At 38.5% G+C, this 22,730-nt stretch overlaps 1 protein-coding gene across 3 annotated transcripts in view; it reads left to right on the top strand.

Annotated features, from left to right (window-relative positions):
* Positions 1–2,426: 2,426 nt before the first annotated feature.
* Positions 2,427–22,730, top strand: part of CSTF3 (cleavage stimulation factor subunit 3) — a 50,097-nt gene continuing 29,793 nt past the window's right edge. For 2 of the 3 annotated variants that reach the window (XM_068399501.1, XM_068399499.1), the window contains exons 1-3: positions 2,427–2,662; positions 12,130–12,231; positions 12,361–12,456. In XM_068399501.1, coding sequence (XP_068255602.1) covers positions 2,633–2,662; positions 12,130–12,231; positions 12,361–12,456 — 228 coding nt within the window. In that variant the 5' untranslated portion in view covers positions 2,427–2,632. Of the gene's footprint in view, positions 2,663–2,685; positions 3,359–12,129; positions 12,232–12,360; positions 12,457–22,730 lie in introns of those variants that run through there. The other variant, XM_068399500.1, reaches the window with a different exon arrangement.

Below are 22,730 nucleotides of genomic sequence, written 5' to 3'. Positions count from 1 at the left end.
TGACACAGCTTCAGAAGGAAGGGAAGGAACAGCCACATTCTAAAACAATGTTTGAGCTACGCAGAAGGAATTAGCAGCTAAGTAGCTGCTGTAAGCTTAGCTGCTGCATCCCCATTATTTGCTCCCATACCATCAACAAGAAAGCTCCAAATCAGCCTTTAAAATGGTCAACTAACATAAACTTACAGCACTACTGAACTGAATCCAATAGACTTTTGCATGAGGCCCAAGTTTAAGTTACAGTGAGACAAAACTTGAGTTAAGCCAACACTGTTATATCTAAACTCTAAATTTAAGACAAGGAAACATTTTCAAAGTTGCTTTGAAACATAACCTATAATTTACACACAGGTTTTGTGTAAGTAATACTGCCCCTTGTGAGATTCACACCAAACCATAAACATCTTCATTATCACACAGTTGTGAAAAAGTTCACATTTAACTGCAAAACAAGGCAAGATATTAGGGCTGAAGTGGTAAAGTACAACATATGAATAAGAATTAAAAATTTAATTTTATTTCTGTACATTAGTGCTCCTTTTAATTTTCTCCAACTAACACATTAGAGTTAAGACCATGTATTAGAGCTGCAGTTCATTCAAGCTATCACAGCAACTCTTGACAGAAAGGGAATAGGCACTAGTTGTATTTACAGCAGATGGGGTTTTGCCCAAGGTCTGTTCTATGCATGGAATTACAGAAATCAAGAACACCAGTTTAAGAGATAGCACATTATTTTATTATGTGGGGTGAGGGGCTATAGGAGGTAAGGAGCAAAAGTCTTAACAACATTAGGCATCGCTTATTTTGCTCTTTACTAACTCGTTCTATTAGACAAGGAAGATGTCAGTGCTGTCATCATTCAAAAGCACCTTTGTGATTTTATGAAACTGAAGAAGGCAATCCCAAAACCAGAAACAGCTAAAATTAGAATAGAAATATACTTGAACAAAAAAACAAAGAACTAGAACAAAATTTCAACGAGGCCGCTAAGACAGCTGACACTCTGTAGACCTAGAATAACATACTCATCTAATTAGAAGTTTCACGAGCACTGCTTTAAGCAACTACTTATAAGGAATTGGTTCCTAGATGGGAAATGGTAAAACATCACACTGATGAAGTGGAAATGCAGTTTCCTGGAAAGAAATTTTATTTATGTATCAAATATTTTCAAAACAGAGTCTGTTGTGACATGGAAGAAATAGCCCGTAAGAAACAACAAATTAGCCTTGTGTCAAAAAATCACTATTCTCTAAGAAATCAGAGAACAGCAAAGCTGATCTATCAAGACAGATTGATAGGCATGCTTGTATTTCACTTCTGAAGAGTAACAGAATCAAAATTCTTCAATACTAAGAAGAAAAATGTTACTCCACAGATTGGTCAAATAAGTGTTTACTATCTCCTCCCTTTTTTTGGTGGGGGTCAAACTTCAGAAGAAAAGGTTACATATTATGTTTTTCTCATGTCCTCTTTCCACATATTACTGTGGTTTAAGAAGGTGACTTTTGAAAGATGAAGCAGAAAGGAACCCAGAGTGCTAGTATCAAGTTACTTAAAGTATTTCTGCATAAATATGACTGTATTATACAATTTTAAGAACACTTACACTGCTGTTGTGAAGGCAGCTAAGTCTGCTTGGTATCTGCCAAGCCTCCTTCAATGGATTAGTTTCATATAGCAAGACAGTTCCTCTGCAGTGGCTGATTCAAAGCCCTTCTCTCACGGACAGACTGGTGATTACTTTGTAAATAAAGTTAAGTAGCTTTAGGGGGAGCTGCCTCCTGGGTCCTCGAGGTCTTTTGAGACGATGACCTCTTAACCTGTCTTTTGAACTTGCCTCCTTGATTAACAAGAGCTCTTGCGAGGTGGGAGGGGTGGTCTACTGCTAGCAAACATTGCTAACGTTATCTCACCGAGGGCAGAGCGCCGGCTCGCTGCAAAGAAGTGACTGTTCAAGAGGCAACGCTTCGTTAACGAAATAGCCCATAACGAGCCCGCAGGACCAGGGCTAGAGGTCACCAAAACCTCCCACTTTCTGCCCAGTGTCCTTCAGAGCTTCAGCAATGAGCGGTCCGCCAGGGAACGGGGACAGAGCAAGGAGAGAAAACGTCCACACTGAGACCCTCACGAGCGCCATGAGTACGACTGCCGCGGCCCCCCGGGCCCTACTTGGCCACTCGTCAGGGAGCGTTCCGGTACTTCGCCCTGCCCCTACGCGGTAGGAGCCGGGCCTACCCCCCACAAGCCCGGGGAGGAAGCCCGGGCCCGCCGCGCTACCCCCCCCCCCCCGCCCCGCTATCGGGGACGCACTCACTGACCGCTTCCGCCCCACAGCCGCGCGCTGCCGTGACGCGGTTCCTCCACACCCACCGCAGTCCCCGCTCAGCGCCGCCCTCGGCTTTTCCCGGCGCCCCCCACGCGGCGCCGCTCCTCCTCCCGCCCCCGCCAGAGCCGGGCCGGAGGCGCCGTGTCGCCATTTTGTTGCTAGCGCTGCTGGAAGTCTAGGCCGCAGCTGTTAGCGCGACCGGTGGAGCTGCCCGCGGCGGCCGCGGCAGTGCCGGGTGCTTTTTAAAGGGGTTTTTAATCTGTTTGGGGCTCCCGTGCCGCAGCCCTGTTTTAGCACGCCATGTCTGGAGAGGGAGCTGCTGGCGACCAGGTGAGCGGGAGGAGGGTGAGGATGCAGGCCGCTCCCTGAGTGGCATAGCGGGGCCTAGGGCTGCCGTGGTGGTGGGGCGGCCCGGCCCGGGGCTGCCCGGTGGCGGCTGCGCTGTGCAGGCCTCGGTGGGGCTGAGCGTATGGCGTGTGGGGCCGGACGCCGTCCGGAGCTGCCGTCGCGCTGGAGGCCGCGCTATGGGCCGCCCCGGGGGCTGAGGGGAGCGTGGCCGTTGCCTCTTCCCTACGTTCGTAGGCCCTGTTGGGCTCCTCAGCGGCGCGGTCGGCGAAGGGCTCCCCTCCCCCACCGCACACACCCATTTTGTGGAACTCGCGTTTATTCTGTCAGCGAAGCGTTGCGCTGGGCGACGGGGGTACGCGGAGCTGTTCCGGGGGTACGCGGAGCTGTTCCGGGGGTATGCGGAGCCGTTCCTAGGCAACAGGGGTACGCGGAGCCGTTCCGGGGGTATGCGGAGCCGGTCCCCGGTGGCGGGGGTACGCGGAGTTGTTACGGGGGTACGCGGAGCCGTTCCCGGGGGACGGCGGTATGTGGAGCCGTTCCCGGGGGACGGCGGTACGCGAAGCCGCTCCGGCGGTATGCGGCGCCGTTCCCGGGCTACGGCGGGACGCGATACCGTTACCGTCGCCCGCCCTCGATAACGCTCCGCAAACTGAGTCTCTCCCACCCTTATGGTTTCTGGTAAGCAAACTTTAATTTAGGTCAAGGTGGACAGTAGACACTCCGGTGAGCTTCTGTTTCCAGTTCTTACTTATTCGTGGTCATTGAGTATGCGCACTCCGGAAGAAAATAGAAACCCGGATAAGCTGTTGACACTAACACATTTGCAGTGTTTTGTAAAGTGAGCGTTTACTGAACATATGCACGTAACATAAAAGGCTGTGTGCCTCGTTAACAATGTCTTTTGCCTCCAGAATAAAGTGTTATTTAAACACCTTTAAATTAGAAACAATAAAAATATGCTTATTTAATAAAGAATCTTCTTTGTGGTACAGCATTCATGCTCTTGGGGTGGAAATAACTACTGTTTCAGTTAGGTTTTGTGTTTTTTTTTTTTAATATACTAAAATATGTATTTATTGTACTTCTTATTTTCTAGGCAGATGCAATCAGTGTTATATGTCATCTTTTTAAATCTGGTATTACCATGAACTACCTCGTACTTACTGGTAGAATTTCTCTAAACAGGTCTTTCTAATAGTTAGAGCTATGTTTACAATCAGTATTAATTGGAGGGGTGCAGCTGAAAGTCCCTGACTGAGGGAGGAGTGATTGATAACACTGTGGCATGCCTTAGCAGCCAATGTAGCCTACAAAAATACTTAAAATTAAGCTGATGATTTAGTGCTCACTTATGAAGCTCTTCTTTGTAGAATGTCAGTATTTTTACAAAACCAGGTTATGTTTCTGTGTGTCTAGGCCTGTACTCTGAAAGGGTGGTGTGTAAACTCTTAGTAAGGTCACCAGTTCTAGGGGGGTAGGAAGGACAAGTGTTCAGAGTGTAAAATACCCACTTTCAGTCTCATTAGGAAAATATCCTATGAATTACCAGCCTGTATCTCAAAGCTGGGTAGGTTAGTAAGTACACTTGTATATTTAAGCAAGAGATTCTTTAGAAAGGTTTACTTCATCACAGGGTAGATGACTATAAAGAAGTAAGAATAATTTTGATAATCCTGATGTGTAATATGTTTCGCATTTAAGCTTACCCACTCCAATTTATGTTTTAAAAAATACATTGATGTTTAATTGCATGATTAAACTGCTAGTTAAAGTAGTGTGTTTTTGTAGCTTGCAAGACATTACTACTTAAAGAAAAACAATGCTGGCTTAAGGTTTTATTTTCTTTTGAAAGGGAGAATTTAATGTGCAAAAGGTTGATTTATTGTAGTAAAAGCTATTCTGGAAAGTAATAGCTTTAGTATTGTGATGCCATTATCACAAAGGGTTTTAGCATCAAAAAACTGCAAATCATTATTTGCAGCTTATGTAAAGCATGTAGTCTAACATGTGGCTTGGATTTTGTTTTTTAGATCCATGTTAAGGTTCCTCCTTTTTATCCATTGTGATTACTCTTTTCATGTTGGGTGCACTTTAAATAAAAATTTTTAAAATCCCAAGTCTTTTATAGGTTGGGATTTTTTTTTTTTTTTTTTTTTTTTTTATACTACTCCATCGTCTTTATGAAGGCCTCTGGATTTTGGTTTCCTAGAAGTCTGTAATTTTGTTACGGTCAGTTATGTCCCTTTATCAACTTTCTTCAGTTTCGCTAAGTTGTCCTCTACCTTTTTTTTTTCGTTAGCCTGGCAAACTTCTGTTTCTTACTCCTAAGGTTAAGATAGGCCATAATTTGGTATCAGTGTCTTTAGTGACGGTACCATGAAGTTTTCCAAACCCTGTGCTACCACTCAGTTCAGTTGTGTAGTGAGGCAGGTGTACCTTAAGTGTAAGCATTGATGCCAGTCTAGCTGTGGTCTTACAGAGCATGATAGACCTAAATTCACTAATTCACTGTATCTCTGTGGAAGGAGAAACAACAAAGCATTGTGACTGGGGCAGTTGTGCCTTACTCCCTTCCCCATACTGCAGCTGCTATATATTGTAGCCTATTGTAATTTGAAGGCCCTCTGACTTTACATGCACATTATCCTTACGGTTTTAAATGTTCCTTTCTGTATGAAGCTGAAGCTAGGCAGAGATTAGATTGCATCTAGCTTTCCTGTTTCAGGTTTCATCTGCTGCTTCCACAACCAGCTTCTGAGTTTTTGAGTGCTATTTTCTTTGACGGTCACATAGTTAGATCAGTATAAGGGGGTGACTGTACAGTGAATTTGCATCTATGTTGTGCGTAAGATATATGTGTGGTAGTGTATGATGCAGATGTTAAAGATCTTTGACAAATCAGAATTCTTAGCTCTGACTCACTGACACACAGAGGTGTCTGCATCTTGCTTCCCAGATCTTAGGGTTTGGAGGGGACTTCTGAGCACAGCCAGGTGAATAACAAATTGCCATGTTATCTCCAGCAAGTATGAAGTTGTGGTAGTGTGGGAAGGAAGAACAGTGGAATGTTGGATGTAGGGAGGGTGGGAGAGTAAAAGTATTGTAAGGTTGAGGACCCAGCTGGGGTTTAGGAGACACTATTGTACCAGGCGCAGCTGCAACTGAAATGCAGCTTTACTGCCTCTAGGCTGAGCTTAGCTCCAGATGTTGTTAGGCTGCTTTACTGTGTAGATCAGGAATCTAAGCTAGGTTATGTAGGTTGTCTCCTTCTTGCATCATTACTGTAGAACAAAGTGGGGCAGGAGGACAAAGAAATGTGATGTACCCGCCACCGTTTTTTTTTAAATTTTTATTTTAAATTCTTGCACTGTGTTCGCTATGGTGGTGCCAAATTAATTTCTGCAGAAACAGTTGAATGATGGCAGGACTTAAAATCTGTTAGGTCCCAGCCAAACTCCTGGCGAGGTCTACGTAATGTTTAACAAACCAGAATTTCCAAGGTTGGTTTTTAGAAAACCAAACACTTAGCCCTGTCTATATCACGAAATCCACATTTGTAGGCTGAAAGGCTGCATCTGCCACTGTTTGCTAGAAAATTCCCTGACAAGCTCTCCATGTGTCGAGGTTACAAAGGGTACATATGTGCACCTATGTACATCTTTACATTTTTCTGAACCTTAATGTACGCGTTTAGTTTCATTTCAATCGTGTGGTGGTTTCATGTACTCTCTAACAAAACCTAAAGTCGTGCTCTCTACTTCTTTCTGCCATGGCAGAACCACTATTCTTATCCACTTAATAAATAAATACTTGCTAGGCATCAATTTTATCTGAAGACTTGATGCAATATTTGCTTTACCCCTGCATTAGTTGCCTTCTGATCTTTTGAGGCTAGAACATGCATTTCACGCTTCCTGTAACTGTTTCTAAGATACGTACCTCAGTCTGTGATGCATGTTACTTTACATGAATATGAATCTGATCCAAGACTGAGCTGTGGAAAAAAAATGTCTGTATTGTCTCTGTGACTATAGAAAAGACCTCTAAAGCAGTCAATTCCGGTTTCTTACTGGTACTTTGTCCCTTCCTACTCCTTCCTCTCATTCATGCCTTGTATCTCTTTCATATAGTACATCATGTAAGTTTCTTAGTTCTAAATGCAATAGTAAATGTTATTGTGGTTAACTTTAGCTTAATATTTTAAAAATAGATGAAATTGAGTGCAATACTGAAAGCAGTTTATTCTTGCAGGATTGTGTGGGTTTAACATCTCAGGAGGAGCCATTTGAAAGAAACTCCTACAAGAGCATATTGTTCTATATCACAGTTAGTAAAACTGAGTTTACTTTCACTGTTTACATTTACTGTAGGAACGGGTTGTAAATAGAATGAACACAAGGGTTGGTGGAGGAATACTTCTGAGTTGCTAGTGCAGTGTTTTTTTTCCAATTTTTACACAATTGTAAACGATCTCTTTTAGCTACATTTCCAGGGTCAGTAAGTTCCAAGTACACCAAGAAGTTATTGAAGTGGCAGATGTGTCTGTCTAAACGCTGCTGTTTGGGAAATAGTCTCATGAGGAAAGAATGGTAATCATTACTAGTCTAAAACTCTTGATTTGTTCAGAGATATAAAACAGCCCAGATTATGTTGCGGGGCGGGGGGGGGAGGCAGTACTTAGAAAAGTATCCTTTTTAAATTACTTGTGATGAATATGCTGGGTTATGCCTGTCAATAGTGACCCAGTCTTAAAGAACAAACATTTTTTCAAGCTCGCGTTCACAGTTGAATTGACTTAGTGGTAGAATAGAAGAAGGCAAAGCATTAAAAAGAGATTTAAGAAAGTACAACGATTGATAAGGTGTAACTGTAGCATAGGGAGGATGTGTTACTGAAGAAAGGATTTTCAAACTTGTTCTGTGCACATACATCTGTAACTAAACTTTAAGAAAAAAAAAAACAACTGACAATGCTTATTAAGTTGCATGTTAATATATTTGAAATTATATTCATTGGGTCTGTTACAGACCAGGCTGTGCTAAATTGTGCAACAGCCAGCCAAAACCTCCAAACAGTAGCTTTTATCTTCATGGACATGAAACTCCTTTTGGATGTTGAACCAATTTGACTGAACTAGCCATTAAAATTTCTGCCTTTTTGTGTACAATGGCCTTTACGTCTTGTTTGTAGAAGTTCTTATTTCATAATTAGTGGTAGCTTTTAAAGCATCTTAAACTGGCCACTTCACAGGTGGAACAGCTGTTTAAATACATTTCCTTTTCACTGCAGAAGATCCTTTGTGGAAACAGGAGGATGCTTTAAGCAATTGGATGCACTGGGTGGTGCAAATAGTTGAAAGAGGTGTTTGGTCACACTCCTACTTCTGGCAAAGCAGTCCAGAGTGGAAATCCTAAGCATTGATTTCTCCAATATATTAGGAGTGATTATTTGTGAAGGTGGAAGGTAATGAGACCTTGTTTTGGCTCAGATATAACCAGGACAGTGATTTGCCTGCAGTGCAGTTTTCCCGTCTGAAAGACGGATGGCTTTTATCCATCCTGGAGATGGATAGGGACAGGAGGAGTGCTCACTGGCCATAAGAAGTTGGGTGTTTTCTTACATATGACATGATACAAGCATTTTCAAGCAGTCCAGTTTAAAACCCTGATCGTATCATTATTTTCAGTTCTGTAGAACTCCTGTAATTTTTGTCTTGCATAACTGCATGGAGAATTTTATCTGCTGCTGCTGAGTATTTGCGAATATAGGAAATTATTCTTTTATTTTCTCCAGGAAAAGAACAAACATTTTACTACTTTTCTTACACGGATTAGGAGTCCTGTACTAAACATGCAAAATTAATGTAGGATTGCTATGATTATGCATCTTATCAGCATTTATTTTTTCACCAGCTGAATTTATTTCAGCCTTTCTGAGTTTATTGCCCTATATCTGTATAGGTGAAATCAAATTCCTGGAAGCCTTAACTGTTTCACTGCAGTGTTAGCCAAGTTTTGTGTGTCACATGGAAAGGTTTGAGATAATACAGCTGAACAACTACTAAAATAGTTGAGGTGTGCTTCAGTGGCCCATTCTACTTTTTCCTGTTTGAAAGTTACTATTTACAGTGCAGGACCCTGTACTTTCAGAAATGCTTCAGTTGTTCTTGTAGGGTGTGTTTTTTTTAATTGTAACAGACATTAGTAGTACTCCTGATAGGCATTTCTGTCTCATTGAATGCAGAATAATATATGGTTGATTGGATATTTGAGACAAGTAGATTTCACTGAGTTGGAATATAATGAGAAGCGATGGTTACCACTGATGTGGGTGAATTTGAATTAGTGATTTATTGAATAAACAATGTGTCAACTTTGGGTCATCTGTAGAGATAACTTACATAAATAATCTTTAAACTTTGGAAATTTCAACTTCAGTGCTGTCTTCTGTAAGCTGAAATATGTTTATACATGTCATTTTGGATTAAATAAAACCACTGCTTCATTTCATGCTGTGTTTTGCATCTTAAGCTTGTATCAGTTGAACTATAACATGCAGTATTAGAGTCAGAATTTTGATGGACTTAGGGATGTAAAAATATTCATATGGAAATTTATAAATTTACTACTTTTGCGCTGACAACTTTGAGCTACTAATTTTTAATTTGATTTTTTAAATTAAATTAATTTTATAATTTAGTTTGCTGTGGGACTTGATACGTGCCTTCCAAGCTACACTGCTTTGCACTGAGCAATTAATCTTAAGAATGACTCGAATACTGAAGCAAAAAGAATAATGGTCTTTAAACTCGTATAAAGCCCCTCCTACTGATTTTTTTCCCTTTTCTCCTTAATGCATGGCTGCTATTACATGTCAGTTTAACAGTTCTGCAACATTTTTTATCATTTCTCCATTTTATAAGTAAATTTAATTCAAAATCGTTTAAGGGATATGCCTTGAATTATATCCTGCTAGTAGGACTGATACAGAAACTGGTAGTGCTGAAAATATTCAAAATTATGGAAGCTTATTAAAGTGATCAGGTTGAATTGCCATGTATAACATAAGCAACTGTTGTATAGTAGTACATTTGCAGAGTTTGACAAAAGCACAGGGGCAAGGCATTCCTGAAAGTAAAGCTGATGTTCCTAAGTAAGACATACTGCATATGATAGCCCCAGCTTTTTTTTTAAGTCACTGTTCTGTACAGTATTTCACCAGCTTCTTTGTATAATGCCGCTCTAAATGGTCTTCCAGTAAAATCCATTAATAATACCTTGGATTTGTGTTCTTGGAACACCTGCTTTGCTTCAGGAGTGATGTGCAGTAGTGATGCTTGTTAATTTTACCAAAGATCATACCTCTGTAGTGTCTAGTTACCTTTTCTTTCCCTTTATAAGTATGTGATGGCACCTTTGATAGGAGTATCAGTTCTCGCTGTCCTCTTTACTGTCTTTTTCGTCTTCAGAGCTATGTATTCATCTTGATTCAATAAGAATTAAAATTATTTCCTTGAAATAATCTTTTGGCAATTGACAAGTTTTTTTAGGATTTTCTGTACAGTAAATCAGTCACACTGCGCTATACAATACAGACTCGTATATTCTAACAGTCATTATGTAGCTAAGTTGTAAAATTTCACAAGAAAGATCTTCTAGTAATAATTTACAGGTTATTATAGCTACGTCTCAAGAAGGCAAGAATTTACTTGATCATATAATTTGGGACTGCCAACATCTGCCTGAAAATGAGTCAGGTTTGGAAAGTTAGTAAATAAGCTGTTTGGAGTACAGGTCAAAACAATATTTCATGCTTAATAAAAAACTTCATGTCATTTAGGGTTGTAACAAGCACGTATTTTAAGGCTTGTCTGTATGTGAATCAGACTGTAATTTTTTTCATCTACTTTGTGCTAGCAGTGTTAAATCTAGAAAAAATTTCTGGAGATCATAAGATATTTTCACAAGTCTTTAAAAGAACACTTAAACCAATACTATAGTAGTAACTATATTAACAAGTTACGGTTCAGTTTGGTAAAGCTTTTAAACTCCAATATGCATGTCTGAGTGTAAAAAAATGTCACGGTTTAAAGCTGGGCCAGCTATTAAACCTGTGGCAGATGCTCTCTGTTATCCCCCCCTCCCTCCCCCCAAAGGGAAATGGAAAAGGGAGAGAGACTTCTGGGTTGGAAAGTTAAAACAGTTTTAATAAACTATAATAATGGAAAAGAGTATAATAATAATAATAGAAATAATCAAATATATACAAATATATATACAAAACCAAGATTGAGCTCCCCTGATGTCAGCCACGTCACCACCGGCACTGCAGGGCAGGCTCCGGGAAGGCCCAGGCTGGGCCCAGCGACGGTCGAGAGCTGGATTCAGGGATGCACGGATCGGGATCGGGGGCAGCAGGAAAACAGACGGAGTCCTCCTTGGACACCGGCCATAGCAGAAAGAGAGCGAGACCCTCGTGATCCCCCCGCTTTATACCGAGAATGACATGTGTGGGATGGAATACCCTCGTTGGTCAATTTTTGGTCACCTGCCCTGTCTGCTCCCCCCTGCAGCTGCGACCCCCCTTTGGCTCTTCACTCGTAAGCAGTGAGGAATTCAGCAGTGACCTTGGTTTCTCTAAGACTAAGTACAGCAAGAGCCTTACTGCACAACATCCCTACCGGTGCCTCAGCGATAACTACAAACTTCGAGCGTTATCAGTCCTGGAAGCAGACACTGTCTGCAAAACATGCAGTTAGTTTCAGAAAATGCAGTTACTTAGAGGAGACTTAGCTGAAAGTAAAAATCACTGAAAGGAAAATCGGCCTGGTTTAGGCCAAACCAGGACATAAAAAAAAAGCTGTTTAAGGCAGTGCCAAAGCTACAGGAAGGCAACTGTAAGAATACGCTGATTGACAGATCAGAAAGTTAACAAATTGTGCTTGGGTAACATGTATATGTCATTGCTAGAACTGTCATCTCCTAGTTAAATCTGTAACTTTTGATAAGAAATACTTACTGTCCTGCATGTACAGAATGACTCGTGTAGTAACCTGGATTTGTTTGGCTGAGGTCTGTAATAGAAAAACCAGTCTGAATTTACTTTTTGCATCCTAAAAGTTTCAGGTCAGTAAAACTGTTTAAAATTCATAGTGCAGTCAATTCTCTGGCAAACTGAAATTTGTTCTAGTGTTTTAGAAACATTTAGTCAGTTTAGTCTAGCTTTTTGCTGGATCACCAAGTATGTAGAACTTGTTGTGGTGAGAGTGCATTATCTTACTGGGACAACTTGCTTTCCAGATAAAGTACAATTTAGTAACTCCAGCATAAAAACTGAGATCTGGAATGTTACATTGTCAGAATGTTGTTGTTAGTTTGACTTTGTAGCTGGGACAGAACTTTTCAAACTCTTATTTGTGATCTCTTATGTCTTCTTTTTAATTTTTATAGGCTCCCGAATATGTGCCAGAAAAAGTGAAGAAAGCTGAAAAGAAACTAGAAGAAAATCCATATGACCTTGACGCTTGGAGCATTCTCATTCGAGAGGCACAGGTTTAGTGACATAGGATTACGTTTCCTTATCTATGGTCCACTCACACTATTTGGTTCTGGAGTAAAATCAGCATATTCATTTACATAAATCATAATATTGTAAATGCTGTTTTGATTTTCAATTTTTAGAATCAACCTATAGACAAAGCACGGAAGACCTATGAACGCCTTGTTGCCCAGTTCCCCAGTTCTGGCAGATTCTGGAAACTGTACATTGAAGCAGAGGTTAATATTTTTACTTTTTTTTCTTATATAACATTTAATAGGAGTTTTAAATTTACACTTACATGAGCATAAGTAAGATAGGCACATAATATCTAGGGAAAGGGGGATTTTAAATATGCCTTGCCTTTATTTTGTAAAATAGGTACAAAGGAGTGATTAAAATGACTTCTAAAGTATTGGGTCTTCTATGAGTTGATGATTGTTGCATTATGGAATTGCAACAACATTAAAACTGTTTCAATGGTATTGGAGTGCTTTAGCCTTTTATTTACTTGTGTCAATTTATTGCCTCCCGTCTCACTTATAGAGGACTTTTTTTTTTTATTTATACGTACAAACTTATTTGAATGACTTTCTGTGAACGTTTGGATCTTTTGGGGTTTTTTTTTGCTTTCTTAGGGAATTGAGTGTTTCTGTGAACAGTGTTTTCAGGGAGGGTGTGGGATGGAAGCTGATTTCTGGGATGAAAATGCTGGGAAAATGCATTAGTACAACTTATTAGCCTCTAAAAATCCCAACAAAATTGTTATTCTTTATATAACTATATACAACTTCCACTAAGTGCGTTGATAATTTAAACAGTCTTTAATGACATGCCGTGAAATGCACTGTATAATCAGAATTTTTTTTAATAGCTATTTTTTTTTCCGTTTTATGTGAAAATTGCTAAGCAGCAATCTAAGTGGCAAAACTGCATTGTATAGTTATCTTATTTTACATTAAATTACATATCCAAATGTGTTCTGGCAGTAAAGTTTGAAGATTATTAAATAAAATTGGGATCATGGGAATCTAACAGATTTTTACATTGCAGTTTATAATAAGATGTTATAGTGCAACCTAAATTTAATATTACCTAATTAAGTATCGGAGAATTTTCACAATTTTTTTTCTAATAGTTTGTGGTATAAGTTGGAATGTTGGTGATTGGACATATTTGGGAGATTGTGAATGCACTAACACACACAGATGTGTATTTTAACTTTTGGAACCCTGCAACCAAATCCATTAGCCTCTTGTACCCTGCAATGTTTGCTACAGGATCTCATCTTTAGAATCTAATATAATTTGATGGTTACATTATCTGATTTCTGTGCTTATTTAAAACCTTTATCTTTCCCATTCCTCAAATTTAAAGTTGAATAAGACCACCTCAGAAAGCCTGTGCTACATTGTAGGTCTTTCAGCAGAAAGTACTGTTATCATTGTAAAGCTTCTTGTCTGAGGCTTCTTGTCTCGAACCACATTCAGAGATCAATTAACAGACATTACCTCCCTTAATCGATACCTTTTAACTAATTTATAATCTAGTAGTATTTAGAAACATTAACAGTGGCAAAGCTTAAAACAGTCCAGGGTATAATTTTTTACGTGCTCCTTCAAGGAAGGAAGATCAGTTTCTACCTGGCAGGTATGGTAACCAGGTAACACAAGGTAAATTGGAGAAGGAAAGAATTGGCATAAAGATCACAAGCGCGCGCGCGTGTGTGTGTGTGTGTGTGTCTGCCTATAACTACACTTCAAATATAAGAGAAATGGAATATAAGATTCTGTTACTCAAAACAATTGAAAAATGTGAACCATAGAGTTCTGGTAGAGGTTACACTTGTAAAGGGTTATATTTGAAAGAAATGTAAGAGGTTACTTTTTAGAGATTTATCTTAATAAGCAAATTTTAAAAATCCCAGTTATGACTTAATTTTCAACTTTTCTGTCCTGGTTCCAGTAACCTCTCAAAACTCACGTAGTGACTGATTTAACTAAAAAGCAACATGCTTATCTCTGCCTTTTTTTTTAGTATAGGTAACAATTTATAGTTGTAAACTGAAATGACTTTTTTATTTCCCAATTCCTCTCTAAAAAACATATATTTACACAATTGGGTACTGTTATCAGTGTTACGTTGCATATCATAGGTATAGTCCCATCTGAGAGTAATTTCAAAATGAAATGTTTTCTCAAATGTTCTTTTAACAGCATGGTTGAATATAAATTAAGATTTCAATTAGTTTTTGAAGGCTACCTGAGATAGAGGAATTGTTTCGAGGCTTCTTTTATTGCAGCCGTAAGATGTATAAGGAATATAGGGAAAGTATTTTTACAAAAGCTTTTTTCCCTTGGAAACCTTCGTAGTCTACTCCTGCTAGAAAGGTTCTCTTGGATAGTTCAGAAGTATAATCTTTAAAGCTTTGAGCTGGGAAAGTAAACCTGTGGTAAATCTTTGTTTAGCATTGCTTTTGATTCACTTCCACTGCCTCAGTATGTAAACCTGAAAATTGCTATATCTTCAGTCATCTGTAAACGGTGCTTTTTGTGATGTTGAAACAAGCATATCACTTTCCTCTTTAACACGATAATATTTCCTCTTTGCATCACAGAAAGACAAAAAGGGAGAGGAAAGTGGGGGTTGTTTTCTGTCAGGTTGTCTCTCACTAGAGAATTTTGTCCTCTGAATGACACAAATCTGAGCTGAATATCATTACATAGTGGTGTTCTATTATTGGAAGATGAGCTAGGGTGAGGGTTATGATTATGGCCTTACAAAAAAGGAATTAGCCCTTTAGCAGCTGTATTCTTTATTAAGTTGTTAGAAATCTTTAAATTTTCCCTTTGCCTAACTTGAGGCATGTATTCTGTTTAGTAACTTCCAGTCTTCAAGAAGAAATTATTGTTTATAATCTACATGAACAAAAACCGTTTCCTTGCATATGCCAGTTAATTTTGTAATGTGAAACTTCTAAGTGCAGGCCTTACTGCTGTGATTACCTCTTGTTTTTGTGACAGTGTTTGTTCAGCTCACTGACTGTTTTCCTTTTGTGTATGGCTTTGTTCCCTAGTGGAATATAGTGTAAAGCAGTGCTCAGCACTTAGTGTATCATCTAACTTATTGCAATTGATGTACAGACTGTGCTGAAGTAACTGAATACTTCACATTTCCATTTTATGTGCCAAGCACCAGTTTATATGCTCTGGTCTCTCTATTATGACTGGTTTGGTAGTCAGTAGAACATGGAGATTAACTGGGAAGAGTATGCTTTGACAGTTTGTTAATGGGAACTCTACTATTAAAGTTTGAATTGGTCAAAAAATTTTGATTCTCATACTGGTTCTCATTTCTTCTGATATTCAAAGAAGTAGTTGCAGGGCATAGAAATAATAGAATTGGATGAAACAACTCCCAGCTCACAATGTTTTGGGTCACAGCATTTGAATGCTTGAGACTAGTGAGAACAGAGTTTTGTTTAGTGAATTTGACAGACTATGTAGTCTATTTTTGATATGTATTTTAGCAAATAAAATAGGTAACTTGCTATTCTGCATCAACTAAAATTTAGGAAGTGGTACAGTAATGCCACTCTTCTTACTCAGACTCGTTTTCTCTAGTTGCTTAAAGCACATTTTTCTCTTGATACCTGCCCCATAAAAATCTACTTCCAGAAAACTTGAATCAATTCACATGTCAGTGCCTCTTTCACAGTTTTAAAAAGGAGTATGTAAGTCTCAGTCCCACATGTGCCATAATGTTAAATTCATAGATTGCATGGTCTGGATTCTAGCCTGCTCTGCTGATTTGCTGTGTCTTCTTGTGTAAGTTATTTAACCGGTTTTGCCATTTAATTAAAAGAGATACCTACCTACCTCACAGGGTTGTTGTGAGGCTCACTTCAGTGATTAAAGTGCTTTTGGCATCTGGCTAAAAGGTGCTACAGAAATGTAAAAATAAATTCTGATGTCATACACCCTGTGATCCCATAGGCCCAGCTGTCTATTACAATTTCCTTTGTCTCTTTGACTGTTTGAACCATCTTTTAGACACAGAAAGACTTGATAATGCTTTTAATGCACTTGAAAAAACTTCTACTTCACCAGTGTTGTAAATATTTCAGTAGTTCTGAAGCAAGCATTTGAAGTTGTCACCTTTTTCTCTGCTAGTTTCCTTTGAGAAATCACCAGGTTGAAAATCTTCTTAAGCACATTTATTAAACTGTGTTCATTTACTTGCAACATTTTTCAAATGATCTAAAGAATCTTTAGTTCCAGTTGCTCTAAGTGGAAACTTTAATCTGTAACTGTCCTGAATGTTTCAGGCCAGCTCACACCACACCTTTTTACCTTTTTTTTTTTTTGTTGAGTATATTGCATTATATCCTGGTCACTTTGAACTGTTGTTAGTAGGGCTTGAAAGGTTGCCATTATTAAAGATTTAAAAATCATAAACACAAGGCAGTTGTGACAAATACCCCAAATCTAGAAACAATAAATACAAAGCTAGTAACATGCATGTAAAGTGTTTGGCTGTTAATATGTATTTTTCGTCTTGCAAATTTTGCAAGTAAGACTCTTGGGTTAACTGCTTGTTCTAAAGAAATGAAACTAGATATATTTGTTCAGATAACTTCTATTTGATATGAACACTTTGAATTTTAGATGTCTCAGTTACAAACCAGATGCTGTATGAGGATTCAGAGGGTGGGACCAAAGCTTAGGGTTGATTGTTTTGCATTTCATCATATGCAATACATCAGTATCTTTAATTCATGTAATTCACACTGGTGTGGATACTAGTCAGAATGTATCATTCAACATACTTGTATATGAAAAATGTAAATAAAACCATTTAGAAAAATGATTGTTTTTGTTTAAAATGTTTGTGTTTCTTCAAAGCATTTTCTTCCCCTGTTTTACTTTAGTCTGGTTCTGAGTTCAGAAAAAAATTGTTACACATACCACCAAAATGCTTCTGCTTGGGGAAAAATGGGAAGTGACTTCTGTCAGGATGAAGTTGGAATGATCAGATGTCAAAGTAGAATAGACTTGGCTGAGATTCTGCTTAGTGGTACTTTCAACTGAAAATATTGTATATATCACTAGCTGATATTTGTTAATTTCTTAATGGAAGACATGCCCATTATAATCCATGCCCACCGTGCTAGTCTACCACATTTCTCATAGTAAACTTCTGTTTTTGAGAAACTGCCGTACAGGTGCTCTGTACAAACATCCATATTGCACATTCTTGACTACCTCAGTCTGAGATTTTTAATCTTTTTTACAGCTGTGTATTATTTATGATCTTTTCTTACTCATGTGTGGACTCGTTCCATTCCTGTTAATAAATGTTGTTCTGTCTGTGTGATTATTGTAGACTTGCACTAGAAAGTGAATGCAACTTCTCTCCTGTCTTTTCTACTCAATATGTAAATACAGGCCTGTACATCTTGCATAGTTGCCATGGTCCTACAAGTTGTATAATATCAGAAAGTTATCCACATAATTGACATTTGTAGTTCCAGAAGATACGTGGCACAAACACTAGTGGGTTTCTTTTTAATTCTATTTTCTGTATTTGATTATAAAAAATATCATGGGAAAGTGTTAGGAATTTTAATTTTTGAAGTGGAAGTGATGCCTAATGAAGAGATTACTATGAACCCTCTTCTATAGTGTGTTGCTGTTTTCATATGAATAAACATAAACTACTTCCTGTTCTGTTGTATTCTTTCTGTGTGGGGTGACGGAAACATCCCTGTTAGAAGTGTTAGTTACATGAAACTCTTGTTCACAACACTTTTGAAGTCTCACTTTCAAATGGAATGAGGACAGTGAAAACTTTTCTCATTGTGTGCTTTCTTTTGTTGAAGTCATTTGCTGATCCTTCTGTTGATGTGTTGAGGGGAAAATGTGTGTTAGGTGTCAGGCACAAGCTTGGGCTTCTTTCTCATATCTGAACCTGAAAGAACCAGAAGTAAAAATATAGAGCTTTCTTGTGTACCCGGTATTAGCTACAGATGGTTATCTTCCTCTGCATGGGTGAGGGGACTATAATCATAATTTCTCATTTATTTCTACGTCTCTTCCAGTTGTCACTGGTTGAGTTACCTGATGCACTTTATTCAGTTTGTGAAGCCTGATGGCTGAGGGAACACTTTCTATTAAACCTTATCTATTAGTGGTACTACATAAAATAATGCTTGACTTTATTTGCTTCAGAGTCTCTTCGCAGACTGTGAAAAGGCTTTGAGTCACTGCTGTGATGAAATACAGTGGCTTCTCTTAGCTAGAAACTTCTGTGAAGGCAAGCCATTCATTCTGGTGCTCCTGTGTCCTGTTAGTACAAATGTTCTTCATTTAAGAGTGTGCATTTTTTCCCTTGTTAGGGTATGCTTTTTCTCACTGATGCCTTCAATGTGACAGGTGTTCTACATCCAGTAACAATTTTGGACTTCCGCAGTGAAGTGTTGTGTACCTAATACCGTAAGCTTTGACATTTTTCCTTTCTTAATAAAGCAATTCAGAAGCGAGAAGAAATGATATGTATTGGTGCATAACTGTACCATTGCACAGACTGCATTCGTGGACTTTTGTGGCACACTGTATACACGCTCTTAACTACATATGATAACATCTTAGTGATTGGAATCTGATCTGTATTGGGGTTTAACTAGTTTGGTAGTGACAAACATAGCATAGAAGCATGGGAACATTTCCAGAGTTCATTGGAATTGTGGCATCAGAAATGTCGCAGTTTAAGGATAGGCATTATAAGTAGAAAGACATTCTTTTTAAATTTAGTTTGTGGACAGTTTTCAGTAATACTGCTATAGAGCCGAGTCCTATTGCATCTTGAAGCAAGACTGTTTAATAGAACTCACTTCTAACCTGAAGTGTGAACATTTTGTTTGGCTCTGGGTCTGTTCCCTTAGAAGCAGATTGTACTAAGCCATGTGACAGGGTCCATGTGCTAATCTTTGTTTTCACAAGTTCCAGTGAGCACACGTTGCTGGTCTGGTAGTAGACCCTGTCACCAAAGGTCTCGTAGACTGACTGCTGGGCTAAAGGCTTTCAGAGCTTTAACATCTTCGACTTTCTCCAAAAGCAGGAGAGCTAGAATTATTGGTGTGCTGAGGAAGCTTTGTAATTTCACTCATACTTTCGTGCTTGCTCTGTGTTTCAGCAAAACAGTTATGGAGCTTATGCATATATCTAAATTGTATGGGCTTTATCATTATTAATTCAGACTGTTCCTCTGAATCAACTAATTTGAAAGTTCAGTAGCGTGATGGAGGGTCAGCTGTCTTGCCTCATTTGATTCCTGTAATATGACTATATAAGACTTAGACTTTCTAATGAGGGCAGCTTACTCTCCAGCTCCCCATGGTTTGCGTTAGTGCATGAAATAGAGAATGAGAAATAACCAGTGTGTGAAACTGGAAAGAGAAATGACTGTACACTCTTTGAAGTGTTAATCCATGACGGCAGCAGAACAAACTCTTACTATAAACAGTCTGATACTTCTGTATTGGTTTACGTGAGAATAAATATAAAATACATTTTAAAAAATACTTTGAAAGTGGTGCATTTGGACTAGTAAGATAACTTGCAAAATGATGCCTAGTTGTTTTAGTATTTTCAATGTCCAGACTGCAGCAAAGCCATCAACTTCCTTCAGGTATCATCTCTTCTGGAAGTACAGATTTTCAAACACCATTCTTACTGTTTAAACAAAATTAAAATAAACTCTCTGTATAGAGATTAAAACAGATTAGATTTACAAAAATGAAGCGGCAGGTATGTAGTTCTGTATGTGCTGTCCTGCAGATAAAATGGACATGGTGAAGTTAGCATGTGAGCTAACTTCATTGTGCTCAGTGGAACTACATTTATACACAGAACTAAGTATGTTTAAAATGTTCATAGTGTGCCCAAATAGGAAAAAGGGCAACTCAGCTGCAGCTGGGTCTTTGGTTTGTTTTTCTTAGGAAGAGAAAAAATGCCTTGTCAAAGAACAAAAACTTGCAAGGGTCTTCTTACCCCCACCCTGCTTCCTACATCTCCTGTCTATTTCTCCTGCTTGGAGAAATAAAATGTATAACACTGTTGGCTATAGTTGGTGGCATTTTTAAGTGTATGTATGGGTGCTGGTAAAACTTCCAGTTCAGTTCTCTCTTAATGTAGGAGCCGGTTTAGCATATTTTCAAAATAGTTTCAAATTGGAATTTGAACTGTGAAGTGACTCGCCCTATTTTAATACTGATACCATTCATCTCAAATCTGCTTTCAGGGTATATGAAGGGGAGGAAATGAATGTTGTATTTGACTTCTGTCAAATTCCATATCCCTGCAGCTCCTTTTAAGGGCTTGTTCCCCAGTATATACACACAAGTGTATATTGCTTAAGCAAGTGATGGATAATAAATAAAAAAAAGTATGTCGTATTTCTGAAGTTAGAAAGGAAGGCAAAGCAACAATCAAATGCACTACTTAAAATTCACTGACAAAATTTTGATTCTTTTAGTTTTTATGGTTAAATGAAATATGCTATAGGTTCCATGCCTGTGGATTCCTCCGGAATCTCTCAAACTATGTATATGTATACATTTTCATTGATGTGTGTATACATATTTATGTAATAAGGTCACACAGCATAATTAATGTTCTTTTAAAATCATACTAAATAGAAATCTGTGTGAGCATATCAGTGCAAATTGTCTACAGATAATTTACTTAGATTACTTAAAAGTGTATAGGTACTCATAACTTAAAAAATAATTTGTAAATGATCTTGAAGCGCAATATGTTTAGAATAACAATGAATTGAATTTTTTTATATACAGCTTCAGTCTGAGTACAAAAACACGACAATGTAGTGTGTAAATGTTGGGAAAAATTGAGCTAGATCTCCTGCTTTACTTTTGTTGTCTTGAACCCAGTATTGGCCTGCCTTGTCTCCATTCCTCCCTATCCATCAAAAGATTATTTTTGTATGTTTTCATGGGCAGAAGTAGAAGTGTATTTGCTGTAGGAATTGTGGGCCACATCTTTCGATGTGCCCTTGCAATTCATCTTTCAGATGATGAGGAGGTCCCAGGAGTCCTTATCAAGAAGCTGTCTTTGGAGGGTTCAGACATGTTCTTTGAATTTATGCAGCATGATTCTACTTACGATTTTTGAAGGGGCAGAAAGCGGTGGGGGGGGGAGATTCCCTAGTAATGAAATAATATAACTTTTTTCTGCCTGTCTGTAACTTTCCTGATTTTGTTTAAAAAAAAAAAAAAATCCAAAACTAATCCCATGACAAACCTTTTTACATCCTAATTAGTGCAGAAGTGTGATGCTCTTAACATCTCTTAATTATGTTTATGCAACTGCATGGCTACTGGTAAGATTGTAATGGTATTGCGTTTGTAAAGCACATAAACACATTCAGCAGCCTATGATATGCAGTATGTTGTAGCAACATCTGAATTGAGTTTCATTTAAACTTTCCCTGAAATTTGGTTTAGTTAATCTCTACAGTTTACTCTTTTGTACTGTATCACAGATACTTAGAAGATAAAATTGTAGTTACATGGTGTCATGCAGGAGCTTGAGGTGTAAGAAGGCCTCTCATTGATGTTACTGTTGTGGAGAATAGAATGATGGTAATTTAATACATGTAGGCTTTCATCTACTTAAAGGTGTTAGCACTTTTACTAACATGCGATTAGTATAAGTTGAAGATAAGCGACAGTGAGTAACTTTACAGAAAATTGCTTTTGTAACACATCTTGCTGGTGGAAGTTTAGCTTGCAGCTTTACTTCCCTCAGCTATGTGAATTGACCCCTCTCCCCAGATTTTCTCTAGAGGTTACAGTAATTAATAGTTTTAGTACAAGCAGTGTGCTTTGAAAGTCTACCTGCATAACCTGATAGGGCTGACAAGTTCGTGCATGAAGAAACATTTCCTTCATACTAAATCAGAATGGCAAGCCTTACATCAAGAGCCTTAGTCTAGCGGTTTTAATTTCGCAAGGGGAATTTCATCATTCTAGTACTGACTGACTGTGGCTTTGGGAATTGTAAATTCTGTCCAATTGTAAAATTGTGCTAGAAATGCTTACTCCATGGTGTTGGTGACTGATCATTATATAAAAAGTAACTGAAAGAAAGTACAGTTCATTTATAACGAAGGATGTAAAATTTCAAATGGACTGGTCATAAATAGAGTGGGATGAATCTTAAAAAGGACAAATAGGTGCCCCTGGCACCCCTACTAGCTACTTAAGGTTTTCTTTATAAAAATGCACTCTAAAATAGTCCCCAGTGCATGACTTTTTGGTTGCAAGTTACCCGAAAAAAATGCTGTGAATGCAAGCTAAAATGTTTAATACAGACCAGTGTCCCCAGCCCTACCCCACCCCCTAAAAAAAAGGAATTGCTGCCCTGGTAAGTATGTGTTACTGGCCCGTTATTGTTGCCCGCTAGCTAGCATTCCTCAGGGAAATGTTATCAAT

The sequence above is a fragment of the Nyctibius grandis genome, chromosome 4 (assembly GCF_013368605.1).
Source record: "Nyctibius grandis isolate bNycGra1 chromosome 4, bNycGra1.pri, whole genome shotgun sequence".
Lineage (NCBI taxonomy): Eukaryota > Metazoa > Chordata > Aves > Nyctibiiformes > Nyctibiidae > Nyctibius > Nyctibius grandis.
The sequence above is the reverse complement of the archived record's forward strand: the minus strand, read 5'-3'. Positions and strand labels throughout refer to the sequence as shown.